A 17401-nucleotide genomic window follows, 5' to 3' on the forward strand; every position below is an offset into this window, starting at 1 on the left:
TAGGGCATCAGGGTCATGTAGTTCCTTACATAACATATTGTTTGCTCCTATTTTATTCAGTAGAATGAGATACAAGTTCTGTGGATGGATCCCTCTATACTAGATGATAGAACAGTAAGCCATACCCAAATATTATATAAAATTGCAATCCTTAGTCATTTCCAATTAGTTGTAACATTTGCCTGACATTACATGTATTAAAAAAAGAGTTTCCTATTCTGGCTTTTATTTTTCTGTCTCTCAATATAGTGTATGGAAAATAGGATCTTGTAACTCAAAAAAATGTTTAATGCCTATTTCTGTGAAGGTTCAAACATGCTTTTATCTGACTGCACTGTGTACTGTTGAAAGCTGTTATAATCACCTACTGACGATAACAACTTCAAATGAAGTAATAAGAGCAAGAAATGGACTTTGAAGCAATATAAAAATTACTTTTACTTTTAAAATTTCTGGAAGCAAACAGATAAAAGAAAAATATTACAAGTGTCAGAAAATATATCCAGAGGAATTATTTATTTATAACTAGAAATAACTTAATATATTTTAAGGCATTTCTGGATATTTAATGCTACCACGAGGAACTTATAGGATTTTTGTCACTGATTATTTTTTATCCTTTATTGAGATGAGAAAGTCAGTCATTGCTATCTTCCAAAATTCTACTTTTATTTTGTGTGTGTGATTTTGTTGGGTAATGTACATACGAATACACAGTATATACTCACCCTCATCTTATTGATTTAGACACTATATTTTAGTTTGGTTATTTAAAAGTATTGTGAAAATCAACTTGAACCCTTAGTTATCTTTTATTTATAGTACCTTTGGCTTAGAGGTATAATTGAATTTGACAAAAGGAAAGAGACAATATAGAAATATATTTTTAGCCCTGGCCAGTTTGGCTCAGTAGTTAGAGCATCGGCCTGTGGACCGGAGAGACCCAGGTTCGGTTCCTGCTAAGGGCACGTACCTCGGTTGCAGTTTGTCCCCGGCCCCGGTTGGGGTCGTGTGGATAGCAACCAGTCAATGTGCCTCTCTCACATCAATGTTTCTCTCTCTTCCTTTTTCCCTCTTTCTCTCCTGCTCTATCTGAAGATAAATGCAAAAATGCCCTCAGGTGAAGATAAAATATATATATTTTTAATTATTTATTTATTTAATACTTAATTGATTAATATTTTTTATTACAGATGTCCCTCCTTTTTCCCCCTTTGACACCATCCTTAAACATACATTTTTAATTAATTGACTTGTCTATAGTTGAGGCCTTGCCAGTTATCAATTTATATATATTCTCTTTTTATGCATGCTTTAGAAAACTTTACAGAACATTTGACAGTGGCTGAAGAAGCACATGAATTCGTCACAGAACTGAAGGAGCCTGGGAAATATAAGTTATCTGTGACGACCTTCAGTTCCTCAGGATCCTGTGAAACTCGAAAAAGTCAGTCAGCAAAATCCCTCAGTTTCTACATCAGTAAGTACCAAAGAGACCGTTCTGCTCTTCTAGGGGAGCTGGAATAATGGAACCAGTGTGGGTGATGCTCAGGCATCCATCATGCATCTCACCTTAGAGGCCCCAAGAATCCTTCACGGCCAGGACAGTCCCAAATCCATGACATTTTGAGAGCAGAAGAAATCTATGTATGTTTAATAGTCACAAACCTACTCATTTGATACAAGACTTTTTTTTGTTATTGTGATAACTGCACATTTATTAAGCTGACCTCTCACAGTAGCCACAACAAACTCTCAAAGGACATGAACACACAGTTTGGGAAATAGGAATTTTGCTTAAGGCTGTAATAAAAACTGATTGTTGGGATTTGTGAAAAGGTCTCATTAGGGTATTGAGCTCATAGAGCTCAAAAGAAAGACAAAGGTTAAAGTTTAATAGGACCTACGTGGTCACCATAACATTGGCACAAGAAGACAAAACTAGAGCATCCTCAAAGGCCCAGTGTCAAGTCTTAGGACGGCTTCTACTGATTCCCCGAACAGTGATAGCAGAGCAAAGAGTAGCCTCTAAAAATTGCACAGATAGTGCTTCTCTGTAACGTCTTTAGCAAATCTGACTTATGTTCACCAGAAATTTAGAGGCTGAGAATCAGGGACATAGCTCGTCAGGAGCTGGATGGGCCTCTGATCAGCAGAAAGAGAAAACAAAAGGGGATGGGTAAAAATTGCTCCCCGAAAAGCATGACCACCATACACTTTATCACCATTTGCAAAGATGAAATACCACCATTCATCAAATAATCCTCAAGGAGGTGGGCAGGAGAAAGAGGAGGAAGGCAAAGGGAAGAAATTGGTTTGTTTAGCAGCTTGAAAATGCCCATATAACCTTTTTACTTAAGAAACTGTAAAAATGTCCCTGGATGGTGTGGCTCAGTGGATTGAGCATTATCCCATGGACTGAGAGGTCCCGGTTCAATTTCTGGTTAGGGCATTTGCCTGGGTTTCGGGCTCAGTCCTCAGTAGAAGACTTGCAAGAGGCAGCTGATCGATGTTTCTATCTCTCTCTTTCTCTAAACAATCAATAAAAACATTTTTGAAAAAAAAAACCACAGCCCTGGCTGGGTTGGCTCAGCAGTTAGAGCATCAGCCTGCGGTCCAGAGAGACCTGGGTTCAGTTCCTGCTAAGGGCACGTACCTTGGTTGCAGTTTGTCCGCGGCCCGGTTGGGGTCATGTGGGTGGCAACCACTGGATGTGTCTTTCTCACATCGATGTTTCTCTCTCTCTCTTCCTCCCTCTCTTTCCCCCACTCTATCTGAAGATGAATGCAAAAGTGTCCATGGGTGAGGATTTAAAAAAAAAAAAAAGGAAGAAAAGGAAAAAGAAATCACAAATGTCACCACTGATAGAAGGCCCGAAAGAGCCGCTAGGAACAGAAGGAATAGTCGAATAGTCATAATTGCCTGCGTGTCGTCCAGTGATGGGAGATCTGTGATGCGATATCCCTTGAGAATGAGAACAAAGTTCATTATTCACTTCTTCACATGAGGCTAAAAATGTCTCCTTAATCGAACGATTTCCTTATCTGCTCACAGAGACCCCTGCAAGTGTTAACTGTTCGAGGAAACCTCCCTCAACCGTTCTGGCTTCTCCCTCCTCTGAGTTGCTGCTGTCTCATAGCACACAGCAGAGAGCACAGAGCGTACATGTGTCGTACTTCCCTAGGTGTATTTTATTTATGTACATCTTGCTTCTAGCACCAAATTATAAAATCCTAGCCTGGGATTATACTGTTTGCATATATATTAATTCTGCTGCACATTCAACAACTATTTATTGAACCACTGCATGAGTTTGGGAACCAGACTTTCTGGGGGTGAATTCCCGCATACACCCTCCCTCTGCCTTAATTACCTCATCTGAAAGTGAAAGTAATACCAGTAATTATATCACAGGTTTGTGATGGAAATAGGAATTAAATATATAGACACATATAGACTTAAAGCAGAGCCTCGTATGGAATGAATGCTAGATCTCTTTGCCACCATTATTATTATTGTTTTCATTGTTGTTACTTCCCCTGCCCAGTTCCGTGAGCCTGAGACTGCCGCCCCCAGCACAGCCACTCACTGCTCTTCCTGTACTGGGTTCGAGCCTGGGAATACAGCTCTCTGTTAAGGAACAGAGAAGTGTGTGCTAAGCAAGTAAAAAGAAGTTGCACATTTGAATTGTAACGGGGAATTTCTGTAGATGATGAGAATCACCTACACATGTCCGGAGTCCTTCCTATGGTCAGGCCCTGTGCTAATAACCCCCTTAGAAGTCTGAGAGGACAAAGCTAAGGGGGCTCTTCTATGGACATAGTTTGTCAAATGATCACCCAGGTTTTCCCCAGCCTCTGTCACGGAGCCAACCTTTGCCCATTTCTTCTCTAATGTAGTCACACTCCGCCCCTTCCATCCTGCCATTTACCAAACTCAGATTTTTTCCACACAACCATAGGAGAAGAAGCTGGTTTAAATCTCAAAGTCATTATTTCTAGAGACCAGAGATCCTAGCGGCAAAGAAACGGTACCCACTGGTGACATGTCACACTGCTAGACCCACTCTTTGTTAAAAGAGAAGCAAATGCTCTCTGGTGGAGAATTTTCCAGAGTAACCTCAGATGTACGTTACAATGGAATGGCCCTTCTGTCCCTCGGTAGAGCTGACTTGCTGCTGCTGCGGTTCTTTGTCAGGGATGAGAGCAGGGCTGTAGCTGGGCAGACGATGGCAAGAGCAGGCAGGCTGCCCATCTTACTTTGAATATCTTGGCTAGGGCAACATGATTTCTAAAAGTACAGCCCTTTACGCCAACCGTCTCAGCATGAAACGTCCCTGTGCTCTCCTTTGAAATGCTCAGGTCCTTCGGGAGAGTGGATTGAAGAGCTCACTGAGAAGCCCCAGCACGTCACTGTCCATGTTTTAAGCTCGACCACTGCCTTGATGTCCTGGACGTCTTCTCAAGAGAACTACAATGGCACCATTGTGTCTGTGGTGTCCCTCACCTGCCAGAAACAAAAGGAGAGCCAGAGGCTAGAAAAACAGTACTGCACTCAGGTAAAGGAAGGGATCCACCGTTGGGCCCACTCACCTCCTGCAGCACAGCCTCGCAGGCCATGCGAGGAGGCCAGGCGCACTCACCTCCTGCAGCACAGCCTCGCAGGCCATGCGAGGAGGCCAGGCGCACTCAGCTCCTGCAGCACAGCCTCGCAGGCCATGCGAGGAGGCCAGGCCCACTCACCTCCTGCAGCACAGCCTCGCAGGCCATGCGAGGAGGCCAGGCGCACTCACCTCCTGCAGCACAGCCTCGCAGGCCATGCGAGGAGGCCAGGCCCACTCACCTCCTGCAGCACAGCCTCGCAGGCCATGCGAGGAGGCCAGGCCCACTCACCTCCTGCAGCACAGCCTCGCAGGCCATGCGAGGAGGCCAGGCCCACTCACCTCCTGCAGCACAGCCTCGCAGGCCATGCGAGGAGGCCAGGCCCACTCAGCTCCTGCAGCACAGCCTCGCAGGCCATGCGAGGAGGCCACTGCAAGAAGCTGCCCTCGGGTGCAGCGAGCCTGGAGAGGAGCCAGGAAATGAGTGTGAGTGGCTCTTTGGTCACAGTCATCTTTCTTTCCCTCTTAGGGTGGCCATCTACCTTTCGCTTTCATTCTTCATTCAAGGGAACTTACTGGGCACCTACGCTGTGCCAGATACTGGGGATCTAGATAAATTTTGTATGTCCTCCTCCTGCAGAGTTTATAATTCAGTGAGAGCAATGGATAAGTGAACATATATTTTATACTGCAGAGTATAAAATAAGGCCTAAGCTAAAAGTAAAAGATCAAGAGGCCATGTGAGTTCACAGAAAGGAGGAACTGGGCGTGAGTAAATATGGATTGGGGCGATAGGATTTGGAAACTGGTGAGAAATTTTTCCCAGGGGAGGACAACCAAGCAGAAGGTTTGGGGAAGTTTTTGTTTGTTTTATTTTTTATTTTTCTTCTCATTTTTTTCTTGTTATATTAACTACAGAAGTAATGCATGTTTATTGAAAAAAATAATTCCAAAAGTAAAAGTATATAAAGGAAAAAATTCAATAATCACAACCAAGAAGAGTTTTGTGGGATGACCAGGAGTTAGTGCGGCACAGGGCAGGTGGAGACAGTGTGCCGATGAGTTGTTCTGGGAGTGGCTACTGGGACGGTGCACACACCCAGCAGGCAGTCCTGAATGAAACCGGGCAGTGCCGCCCAAGACCAGGCCTTCATGTCCAGTGCCCTGACTACCCACCTGAAGAAAGCCTGAAGCCCAGTCCAATTTCCCTAAAACCTGGCTTAATTATTACATTATATTATTTGGTTTTATTATTTTATTAGATCAGATTTACTATTTCTTGCTATCTTACAAATACAATATTTACCTCCCTAAAGGCAAAACAAATACCAATTCATGTGGAGTACACTGGAAATATAATACTCAAAGGAGATATTTGCTATATGAAAGCTATTTGGAAAGTTTTTATTTATGCCACAAAAATAGACATTTAGTGAAATTCCCAGGGGGAGAATTTTCAAATTGATCAGATAAATTCAGGAATTGTGGTCTTTCAAGCATTAAAAAGCCTTAGAGTGCTGAGATAAACCCATACTCAAAGATGAGGCCACCCTTGACTTGAATTAAATTAAGGAGTAAATATGCTAAACCAATTAACTGGTAATCACGGCTCACTGTGCAGCTTATAAACTTCCTTCCCTGAGCATAACGAAGATGATTGACTCTGTGCACTGATAGAAAAGTGTTTTGCTCTTACAGAACGTAACCTAGAACTTGACTGCTCCAAGGTGCATTTCTTCCTTGCCCCCACTAATGTACAAATTAGTATCTTTTACATGGAAGCGAAAGGCTAAAGGTATAGATAGATAGTATACATTACAAATGAGCCAGAAAAGGCTGGAATTGGTGCACTTTGATAATACCATTTTGAAGTTCAAACATGGAACTGTTTAAGATAATAGGCTAGGAGATCAATATTTAAAATGGAGAGTGGCACCCTGGCTGGTTTGGCTCAGCAGTTAAAGTGTCGGCCTCTGGACCAGAGAGACCCGGGTTCGCTTCCCGCTAAGGGCACATATCTTGGTTACAGTTTGTCTCTGGCCCTGGTTGGGTTGTGTGGGTGGCAGCCACTCAATGTGTCCCTTTCACGTCGATGTTTCTCTCTCTCTCTCTCCTTCCCACTCTATCTGAACAAAAAATGGAAAAATGTCCTCTGATGAGGATTAAAAATACATAAATTAATTAATTTTTAAAAAGTCTCAGAAATTGCCCCGCTGGTGTGGCTTAGTGGATTGAGTGCCGTCCATGGACTGAGAGGTCCCAGTTTGATTCCTGGTCAGGGCACTTGCCCTAGGGTTGTGGGCTCTATTCCCACTGGGGGACATGCAGTAGGCAGCCAGTTGATGTTTCTCTCTCACATCAATATTTCTCTCTCACTCTTTCTCTCTAAAAAATCAATAATAACACATTGAAAAACAAAAAGTCTCAGAAACAGACCTATTGTCATGTGGCCACTGATCAAAGGACTTAAGGTGTTCTCACCAGGATCATCTCTGACCTGGGCTTATTTTTAAAGTAATCATTATCCAGAAAGAAAATAATAATAATGATGATGATGATGATAAATTTCTTTAGTTTTTATATTCAGTGGTACTGTGGTTACATTAAATATAAAATTCAAAATACATCTCAAAAATAAGTGTGATTCTAAAGACACACATATTAACAATTAATATAACATTTAACTATTTTATAGTTTCATTCTCCCTATTTTGCCTCTACCATCAACTGTACCACAACATCGTTGCTTTATATCTCATCTAGATCATCCATGAAACCCACCGCTAGTGTCCCTAGTCTTCTTACAATCCACTGGTTTCTGTGGTAGGTGGGTCCTGTGTGAGATGTTAGGAATAAGACAAACTTGACTTGAACCTGAAGTTCACTGAGTTTAGCATCTGGTCTTCCATGTAGGTATATTGTACTCATTAATTTAAATTTGTCCTCATAGTATAAATGTTCTTCATATCTGGTTTTGTTTTGTATATGCATTTGTATGTGACTATTCATGGGAAAGGGAGTTTTGTGATGCATCTCTCCTAACAACAATTTTAGGGCTATTCATTAATAAATACACGTATGTTGAACACAAAGTCATGCTCAGTCAGTGTTATATAAAGAACCCAGTCAATTCTCCTAAGTAAATGTGCTTTGGGCATTTTCTCTGAACACTCACACACGATCGTAAATTTCAGACTCAAGAAGCATCATGTAATATATGTATGTATATTTATTTTTATATGTGATCTGCTGTGGTCCATAAGAGTTTTTTCAACAATTTACAGGAATGTATGCCTAAATGACAAAATCAGAAAACAGACAAATCAGTCTATTGGCTTTATAAATGAAGAAATGGTAGAGCTAAGAGCCCAACTATTTAAGGGACCTGCCTAAAGTTACACAACTGATTGATATTAGAACTGAGACCAGGACTCAGATGATCTGACTTCCAAGTCAATGCTATTTCTGTTGGATTGCATGTGTTTCACTGGGGGAAAGGGGTCACCCTCGCTGCTCTTCTTGACAAAGTCAAAAGTAGTGACTAAAAACATAGACTCCAGTGTCAAACACAGTTGAGTTTCGGACCTGATTTTAATAGTTAGCCTTGAGTCCCTAGGCAACTTTCTTCATTTTTATGTCTTAGGGTCTTAATCTGTAATATAAGGAGAAGCATATCCTCTCTCATAGAATTATAATAACTATCAACGTTTTGATGCTTAATGCAGTGTTTAGAACATGAATGTGCCAGGAATTGTCATATTTTATTATTATACAAACCTAATTGAATGTTTTGGGGTTTTTTTTTAATCAGGGGAGGGAGATGGAGCAATTCTAGGGTTTCTCCTCAGAAAAACCTGAATAATTGTAACAAATGTATAGAAAAGAACTAATAAAATAAGGATTGCATAAAGTAGAAAGAAGACCATTTCAGACTCAAAGGAGTCCTCATTATCATCTACTTCAACCCTGTTATTTAACAGTCAGCAGTCAGATATTCCCTATACTGTCTAGTCCGTCCTTCCTCTTATTTCTTTAGCTGAAGAGGAATGGGACTGGTGACTAGTAGAAGAGACATTGGGCTGAGTGAAATTCTCTGCAACGAAGACTATGCTTGTCAGGAATGGGAAAGAGGACATATTGGAATGAAAAGTTGGGGTGAAAATTGGATGAGGGGGTATGAAATGATCCTCAAAAGAATAAAATACATATCAGTTAGTAAGTAGAATACAGGAACATTTCCCCTTCCCACCTCCAGTCCACCCCCTAGGAGGTCTAGGATAAATGAGAAGAAAGGGATAGATAGAAGTGTAGATATAGGTTGGTAGCTCAACAAATATTCAAAAATTGGGGGGTATTGGTGTTTATGATTTGTTACAAAGTCATTTGCAATATTATTACTCTCCACATTTTTTTAGTATTGTGAGATATAGTGTGTCCTCAAAAAATGTATACACAACTTTGAATAATTATAAAGCCAGTGTTTAATAAAATATATTTCATTTTCAAAATGTAATAGCATCTACAGACACTCTGTATACATTTTTTGGCATATATAAAGACACACACACACACACACACATATTTATATATATTTATATATATATACACACACACACACACACATGCTTTTTATTTTAAAAAATATTACTGTAAGGTGCCCCTCAAACTACTACACTCACATGGTTATTCTCACACTGGTTCTAAGTGCACCAGTGGGCTGGGTGAATCCTTCCAAAGGACTGTAGTCCAATCCAAAAGCATAAGCCTTTTTATGGGTATTTAAGAGTACACACCACCCAGCTGGTGTGGCTCAGTGGTTGAGCATTGACCCATGAACCAAGAGGTCACCGGTTCGATTCCCAGTCAGGGCACAAGCCCATGTTGTGGGCCCAATTCCCAGTGAGGGGCATGCAGGAGGTGGCCAATCGATGTTCTCTCTCATTGATGCTTTCATCTCTCTTTTCCTCTTCCTCCCTCTCTCTCTAACATCGATGAAGAAAAAATAGTTAAAAGAAAAAAAAGAGTACACACCAATAGCCATTAGTTTCCATTAAAAGTTAATAAATTACAAATAATCTTTAAAAGTATAATTTTCCTAGGACAAATTTATTATGATGGCATATTTAAGTGGCTGTCATTCTAGGTACGCTTTTGAATAGCCAGAATTAACTGCTGCCTAAAATGTCATCAAACCAAAGGGACTTTAACATTACCCTGAAACAATCTGTATTCTTCATGTCCTGTGTTATTCTGATATTTTCAACAAGTGATTAATGAGCTAGGTTAACATTACAGATCTGGTAGGATGTCTACAATGTGTTGTGAAGTTGAAAAGAAAATTTTGGACCAATGTTGATAATATAACATCTATATGGTTCAATAACATATTATTTATGGACGAATAAGTCAAGGGAGTTCTGGAAGACTGCCCATCAAGATTTTGGAAATGGTGGGCAGAGGACAGTAATACTTCCAATTCATTATATTTACTCTTCTATGAAGTGAATAATTTTTACAATGAGCAAGTATTCGTTTATGGCTTAAAACGTATTTTAAAGAAATAAAACAGTACTGTTTAGTTGCGTGTAACATACATGTTCTTATTCATAGCTTATCTCTTCAAAAAATGCTCTATCAGATGAAGATATCTAGTTGACTAGCTCTATCTAGATGGCTCCTAGCAGAACTGAACTCTAAAACGTGGGCAAGCAACTCTGATGTAAAAGGAGTGTAAACAGGGAAAGAAAGGTTGGAAATACTAACTTATTAATTCAGTTTAATCTTATTTTGGTCAACTTAATGGACAAGACATTTTGGTACACTGTTCGCCCCACTCATGTGTAGAGCAATTTGTACCAGTTCAAATTACATAATTTCTGTTGTATAGATTCAGTTTCTGGTATCAGAAAGGTTTTACTTCACATAATATCACTAAAAGTATGTTTATTCTTGAAATGGTAATGAGACTTTGAAAAATTATGGCACAGGTAAGCTGTCAACAATATTGTTTTCCATTTATTTATGCATCTTTGCAGCAATTTCACAGTTTAATGTACTCTAGAGGCCAAAAATTGATGAGTAGTAAGAGTCAACTTTTTTTATATTCTGGCTTAAGCACCCTTAGAAATTTATGAGGTACATAACAGTATTATCTATAGTTCATCAATGAGGAAACCAAGGTAAGAACTATTTAAAATAATAAATTATCAATAAATCTCCATCTTTATGAGGGGTAAAGATTTGGTCTCAGGCAGTCTGAATAGAGAACCTGTGTTCTCCCCACTAAGCAAGACTGTCTTAGGATTAAAAGCACTAAAGGTTAAAGCAGCATGCTTCTTAATCATCCATCCCATGCACACCAACATTCAACATTAATGGGTACATTTTATTTATCTATCTGTTCTCACTATTTCTCTTTATATGGCATTTGTTATATAACCAGAAGTTTTTTAAACATCAGTAAAGAAGGGCTCATCTAATGGGAAATGTTCTCAACAACATTATTTCATGGGGTCACAATAGCCTTGCAAAGTGCTTATGGCTGTATCTCAGTGCTCAGCCATAACTTGCCTGTAGTGTGGACTAGAGGTCACACAGGCTAGGCTTCAGGTCTCAACACTGAATCCAAATATGTGACCTTGGCCATTCTCTGGCTTCACTTTCTTGATCTATGGAATGAGAGATTCGGACAATTTCTGAAGTCATTTCCATCTTGATAACTAGATATTATATGCTTCTCAGTGACAAGGGATAAAGGCATTCCTGCATGGATCTTTGTATGTAATTAGTTGACGCTATTTAGGATGTCAGACCATCCTATGTTATTGCAGATTTTATTACAGTGAGAGGCTGATGGCCCTCTTGTGTACATAGTTATAATTGACACTGTTGGGTAGACAGCAATTCACTGGGTGCTTATTACATTCAGCCATAGAATTTGAATGTCTGGGCCCTCTTGGGTGTTCATATAAACTATAAACCACCTTAATTTTAAAATCTGACCTTCCTGGGCATAAGAAACAGATTCTGGATGTCAAAGGCATTCGTGGTTCCGCAAAGAGTCTGAATACAATTTTAGCCTCTGCGTCACATTTTAAAAGCCCAGCTCTAAAAAAATCTTTTTGGGTGTTTGATTCAAAGGTGAACTCAAGCAAATCTATTATTGAAAATCTGGTTCCTGGTGCCCAATACCAGGTTGTGATGTATCTAAAAAAAGGCCCTTTGATTGGACCACCTTCAGATCCTGTAACATTTGCCATTGGTAAGTTGCCAGCTACAAGAATAATAACTTTATCAAAGTATTGTTTGGAGGGGTGCAGTGTCCATGCTCAGGTCATTATCATCATGTATGGGAGGCCCATTGGTGTTCACCCAATATCCTACCTTTAGAGTAATAAACTTACATTTGTATAACTAGAGGAAGTCCTTATTATTTACTATTTGGGGGAAAGGTCAGAGGCAAACATGTTTAGTTTTCAATGATTGTATCAGAAGAGTGAAAACCTTAGTTATGAAATAGAAGGTTGACGCCATTGCTAAGATACTAAACATTCCTTCTTGGCTTTCTGATTTCACTCCCCCTCCTCCTTCTTCTTAGTTCCAACTGGAATAAAGGATTTAATGCTCTACCCCTTGGGTCCTACAGCAGTGGTTTTGAGCTGGACCAGACCTTACTTAGGAGTCTTCAGAAAATATGTGGTTGAAATGTTTTATTTCAACCCTGCAACAATGACATCAGAGTGGACAACCTACTATGAAATAGCAGCGACTGTCTCCTTAACTGCATCAGTGGTAATCTTTCCTTAACCATATGTTACACTTCCCTGTGTGAACAGAAATACCTGTATGTACTGAATGGCAGAAAAAGGTGTCTGTAAATTAGACCATTCCGTAAGTATACACAGGTAGCTTGCTACTGTCAAGGTATTTTGGTTGTTTTTGCTCTGAGGGTTGTTTCATTTTTTTGTTGTTTATTTTATTTTATTTATTTATTTTTTGAGAGAGAGAAAGAATTGTGTGAAACTGGCTTTCATCCCAATTGAGTGTATTTGTTAACTCACTCTTTAGTAGAGCTACCAAGTGCTTCCTGTTTCTTACTGTTCCTGGGGAGAAAAACACAAGAGATTATCTTTCATCATTTAATAATTACTTGGCACTGCTTAACTGTAGTAATGATTCTTGACATCTACAAATCAGTTAAATACCTATAATATCAGGCTATTAAGAGCAGGAAAAGAATGCTCTTTCTAAAACTTGAGTAATTTTAAAAGTGAAGGTTCCCTGCAGGTCACACATGAAGTACGCAGTTGCCCTCTACCCAGCTGATGACTCTGGTAGTTGGCACCCATCAAGGGCACATGCGTATGGTCCAACCTTGGAGAATGCAGAGTTATGAAAGGTCATTTGGCTTAGAAATAAGGAGATGTAACACTAATTCGAAAGGATACATGCACCCATATGTTCATCGCAACAATATTTACAATAGCCGAGATTTGGAAGCAGCCCAAGTGCCCATCAGTAGAAGAGTAGATAAAATAGCTATGGCACATTTACACAATGGAATACTACTCAGCTGTAAAAAAAGAAGAAAATTTTACCCTTTGTGACAGCATGGAAGGAGCTGGAGAACATTATGCTAAGTGAAATGAGAGAAATACAAGTACCATATGATTTCACTCATATGTGAAATCTAATGAATAAATTGAACTAACAAGTAAAATAGAAACAGACTCATAGATAGAGAGCAGGCAGACAGTTCTGGGGTGTGGGTGGGATGGGGGGGGTGAAGGGATAGTGCAGAAAAGAAAAGAGAAAGAACTCATGGACACGAACAACAGTGTGGTCATGGCAGCAGGGTCTGAGTCGTAGGTGGAGGCTGAGGAGGGTATAGGGCATAAATGGTGATGAAAAATAAAATAAAATAAAATAAATACATAAGTGCAAAAAGGAGATGCACACATACAGTCACTTGCAAATAAGCACTATTTCATTTGTGTAATGTAACTTAGAAAACTGCAAAATGAAACCAATATTGCAAGTATTTCACTCTACACCTTGGAATTGTTTTTTAAAATTATATTATATTTTTGTATAGCATTTTATTTACCCCTCACCTCATTCCAAAAGAAGAGTTTGTTTTGTATTTTAATGAAAAATTTGGTGAATACAAGGCACAGAAAGGAAAATAAAGATCACTTACTAGTTCTTTTCACGGCCAAATAGAAATAACTATTCCAAAATACAGTTTTGCTCCTTGATCTTTTGTCTCCTTGCTTATTTTAGAGAATAGCGAATCTGTTGCCAGCGTGGTACTACAACTTCCGCGTGACCATGGTGACATGGGGAGAGCCAGAACTGAGCTGCTGTGACAGTTCCACCATCAGCTTCATAACAGGTGAGTGGGTGTGGGGAACGGTTTTCTAAGGAGAAAACACTATTTTGCGGAGGTTCTGAAGGGATGTTTCTCCAGAAAGGGCCAGTCACTCACTCAATGGAAGATCATATATTTGAGTCCGAAAAGTCATTTGTTTAAATGATGATCTTTAAAAATTAACGTATTTTACCCTGAGTTACTGTCCTTGATTCATTGTTACTCTGAGTCACCTCCCTTGAGTTATGTGCCCCCGTTTGGAATTGATTAGGATAGAGATGTAGCAGGCTTTCAGGTTCACACTGCACTCAGTCCTTGACCCATTTGATGATTACATTTGCTGGAGTGCCTCCCTTTCCTTATTAATTAAGCCATTTTTAAAGGCACAGGCTGACTGCAGTTTGTCCGCTGCAGGAGTTAAGAGGCTATGGCGACAGGTAGCGCTGGGTTTGAGTCAGGGCTCTGCTGCGTGCTGCGGACAACCTTGAGCAAGTTAACTTTCCGAAGCCTCAGTGTTTTTGATGTGGAAAATGGGATGATAATAGTGTCTGTGCTCTGTTATTATCTTTTATTACTTCCCAATTAAATAAGCTACGTAGTAAGATATATGGCACAAAGTTTAAGTAACTTAAAAATTGTTCCTGTTAGATCTCAGAGCCATAAACTGTTTAGTTCATCATCACATAGAAGAAGAGATAGCTGAGGGGATCAGAGGTAACAATGTAAAGGGGACATCCATCGAAGAGACGTAACCCTGGTTGTTTGAATTAAGATTTTCCAAGAACTTTTGATTGGACTGTAGGGCTGTAATTACAGATGTACTGAGAAAAGAAATGAGAAAAATATTTTTAAATGAAGAATAATTTTGGAAAAATGTTTTCCTCACTGGACATCTAGCTTTGTTCTGTTGAAATTTATAACTTAAAAAAAAATAGGAAAAAATTAATCATATGTGAATTCTTACACAATAAAGTTATATAATTCATCACTTTTCCTTACTGGCCAATGTCTAGCAGAGTGCTCCCCCTTTGCTCAAAAAAGGAGAAAATACTTAACAAACTGTGTTGTGCTGTTGACTGTATTAATAATTATATATATAATTATAATTAAACATCACAGTGTCAGTAATTTATATAGTTCGACTTTGTTGGGATTAACTGAGAATATACGTTTCTTCTCAGACTGCAATGTCTGGAAAAAGTCCAGACTTCTCATCTGAACACTTGATTGAACAGACCTGTCTCGGTTCATTTCTAGCTTTAAAACTCTAGGAAAATTATCTTAATGATCCTAGACTTCTATTTTCTCATTGGTAAAACTCAAAATATTGGCTAACACCTGACTAATAGAGAACAGCTAAGTGCATTAGAACTCACTGCAACAAGGCAGGACACGGCTTTGATGGTCACCGCAGCGACTAGGAAGGGGGACATTGGAAAGGAAGTACTGATAGGATTTGGGGTTCTGGACTCAAGTGATCTAGGTGTGCCTTTCAAAACTGGGAACTGACTGGGATTGGGCAAAGATGGTGATATAACAATTAGGTTGACAAAGCAAATCTGGACACATAAACTGTGTTCATCATCAGCAAGCTACTTGCCAAAGTGAGTAGTCCATTATCTTCAATAAACTGATCTTTGGTCATTTCTTATCTTTTCCTGAAACAAACTACTAGGTCATGCTCACATTGGTGGTCCACAGTCTTATCTGAGCATATTGATACAGATGGTCTCAATTGTCACATCTATAATGTGGACATAATAATACCCCACAGGATAGTGTGAGAATTAAATTATATAATGTAAATCACTATTCAAACATAATGGTAGCTGATTCATTTTTATACTTTTTTTTTTTTTGAGGAAGGCACTCCTTTATTTATTTATTTTTTTTATTAATTTGTTTTTGTTACAGTTGTTTCTCCTTTTTCTCCCACTGACACCCTCCTCCCCAACCCCGCCGCCCCATCCCCAGCTTTGTTGTCTGTCCATTGGTCATGCCTACATTCATATAAGTTCTATAGTTTATCTCTTCCTTCCCCAATCCCTCCTCCTCTGAGGTTTGTCCGTCTGTACCCTACCTCTATGTCGCTGGGTCAATTTTGTTCATCAGTTTGTTTAGTTCATTATACTCCACAAATAAGTGAGATCATATGATATTTGTCTTTCTCGGCTTGGCTTGTTTCGCTTAGCATAATACTCTCCAGGTCCTTCCATGCCATCTCAAAGGATAAGAGATCTTTCTTTCTTATAGCTGCACAGTACTCCATTGTGTATATGTACCACTGCTTTTTTAATCCACTCATCTACTGATGGACACTTGGGTTGTTTCCAGATCTTAGCTATTATAAATAGTGCTATCAAGATAGGGGTACATATATTCTTTCTGATTGGTGTTTCAGGTTTCTTAGGGTATATTCCTAGAAGTGAGATCACTGGATCAAATGGCAGTTCAATTTTTAACTTTTTGAGTTAACACCATAGTGTTTTTCACAGTGGCTGCACCAGTCTGCATTCCCACCAACAGTGTTCTAGAGTCCCCTTATCTCCACATTCTCGCCAACACTTGTTATTTGATGATTTGTTGATGGCGGCCATTCTAACAGGTGTGAGGTGATACCTCATAGTTGTTTTAATTTATACTTATTTTTAAAACTAGTTAAATTTTGGCTTTCTTTCTTTCTTTTGCCTTTCTTCTCATTTCAATTTTAAAGCAAATAAGGATCTCATACTTTACTTTTCTATGCTTTTAATTGTGACCAAATTGCCAAATTGTGTAGTATAAGAGGAAACAGGAAAAAAATATTTGAATAAGATGTGATTTATTAGGACCTCAAGTCTACTGTCTTTGTTAGGCAATTTATTTTGTCTGCAAGTCAAGTTCATAATTATGCTGGTGTACAACATAATGTTTAATAAACAAATAGTGACATCTTGTGGTCCTTCAGCATTTTGATGGATTTTGAAGTAACATGGAGTATAAAAATTCAAAGACCTTGTACCTCTGAAGGGGAAATATATACTTCTGGGTTTCCAATTTTAAATATGTTTTTGTCCTCATTAGAATTAGAACATGAAAAAATATCCTTTGAAGAAACATAAGTATAGGTAGTTGTATATAATGACGTATGTAAAATATATTAAGAGGCCATAAAGAAGCCAGGGTTATTATTCTTTATTAGACTATTCTGAAATATGATGTGGGTTTGTGTTATTTGCTAAGACACATTGTTGATATTTCAAGATTTTATTGTCAAACATATAGAAATGCTACTGCTATTTCATATGAAACAGAAATGTGTTTTTTACTCTCTAATTTCAAATCTTGTCAGTGCATAATTTTTGAAAGCATTGTTAGTTATGAATGTGTTTTGAGTATCAGTTACACATTAAAGAAAATAATTCTTTATGATGTATGGAAATTCTCCTCCA

At 38.9% G+C, this 17401-nt stretch overlaps 1 protein-coding gene across 2 annotated transcripts in view; it reads left to right on the forward strand.

Annotated features, from left to right (window-relative positions):
• The window catches only part of PTPRO (protein tyrosine phosphatase receptor type O), a 210907-nt gene that overhangs the window by 128388 nt on the left and 65118 nt on the right, over nucleotides 1-17401 (forward strand). For both annotated transcript variants that reach the window (XM_036251440.1, XM_036251441.1), the window contains exons 6-10: nucleotides 1319-1480; nucleotides 4362-4558; nucleotides 11741-11861; nucleotides 12198-12391; nucleotides 13883-13994. In XM_036251440.1, coding sequence (XP_036107333.1) covers nucleotides 1319-1480; nucleotides 4362-4558; nucleotides 11741-11861; nucleotides 12198-12391; nucleotides 13883-13994 — 786 coding nt within the window. The remainder of the gene's footprint in view (nucleotides 1-1318; nucleotides 1481-4361; nucleotides 4559-11740; nucleotides 11862-12197; nucleotides 12392-13882; nucleotides 13995-17401) is intronic.

Source organism: Molossus molossus, unplaced genomic scaffold (genome assembly GCF_014108415.1).
Source record: "Molossus molossus isolate mMolMol1 unplaced genomic scaffold, mMolMol1.p scaffold_m16_p_10, whole genome shotgun sequence".
Taxonomy (NCBI): Eukaryota; Metazoa; Chordata; class Mammalia; order Chiroptera; family Molossidae; genus Molossus; species Molossus molossus.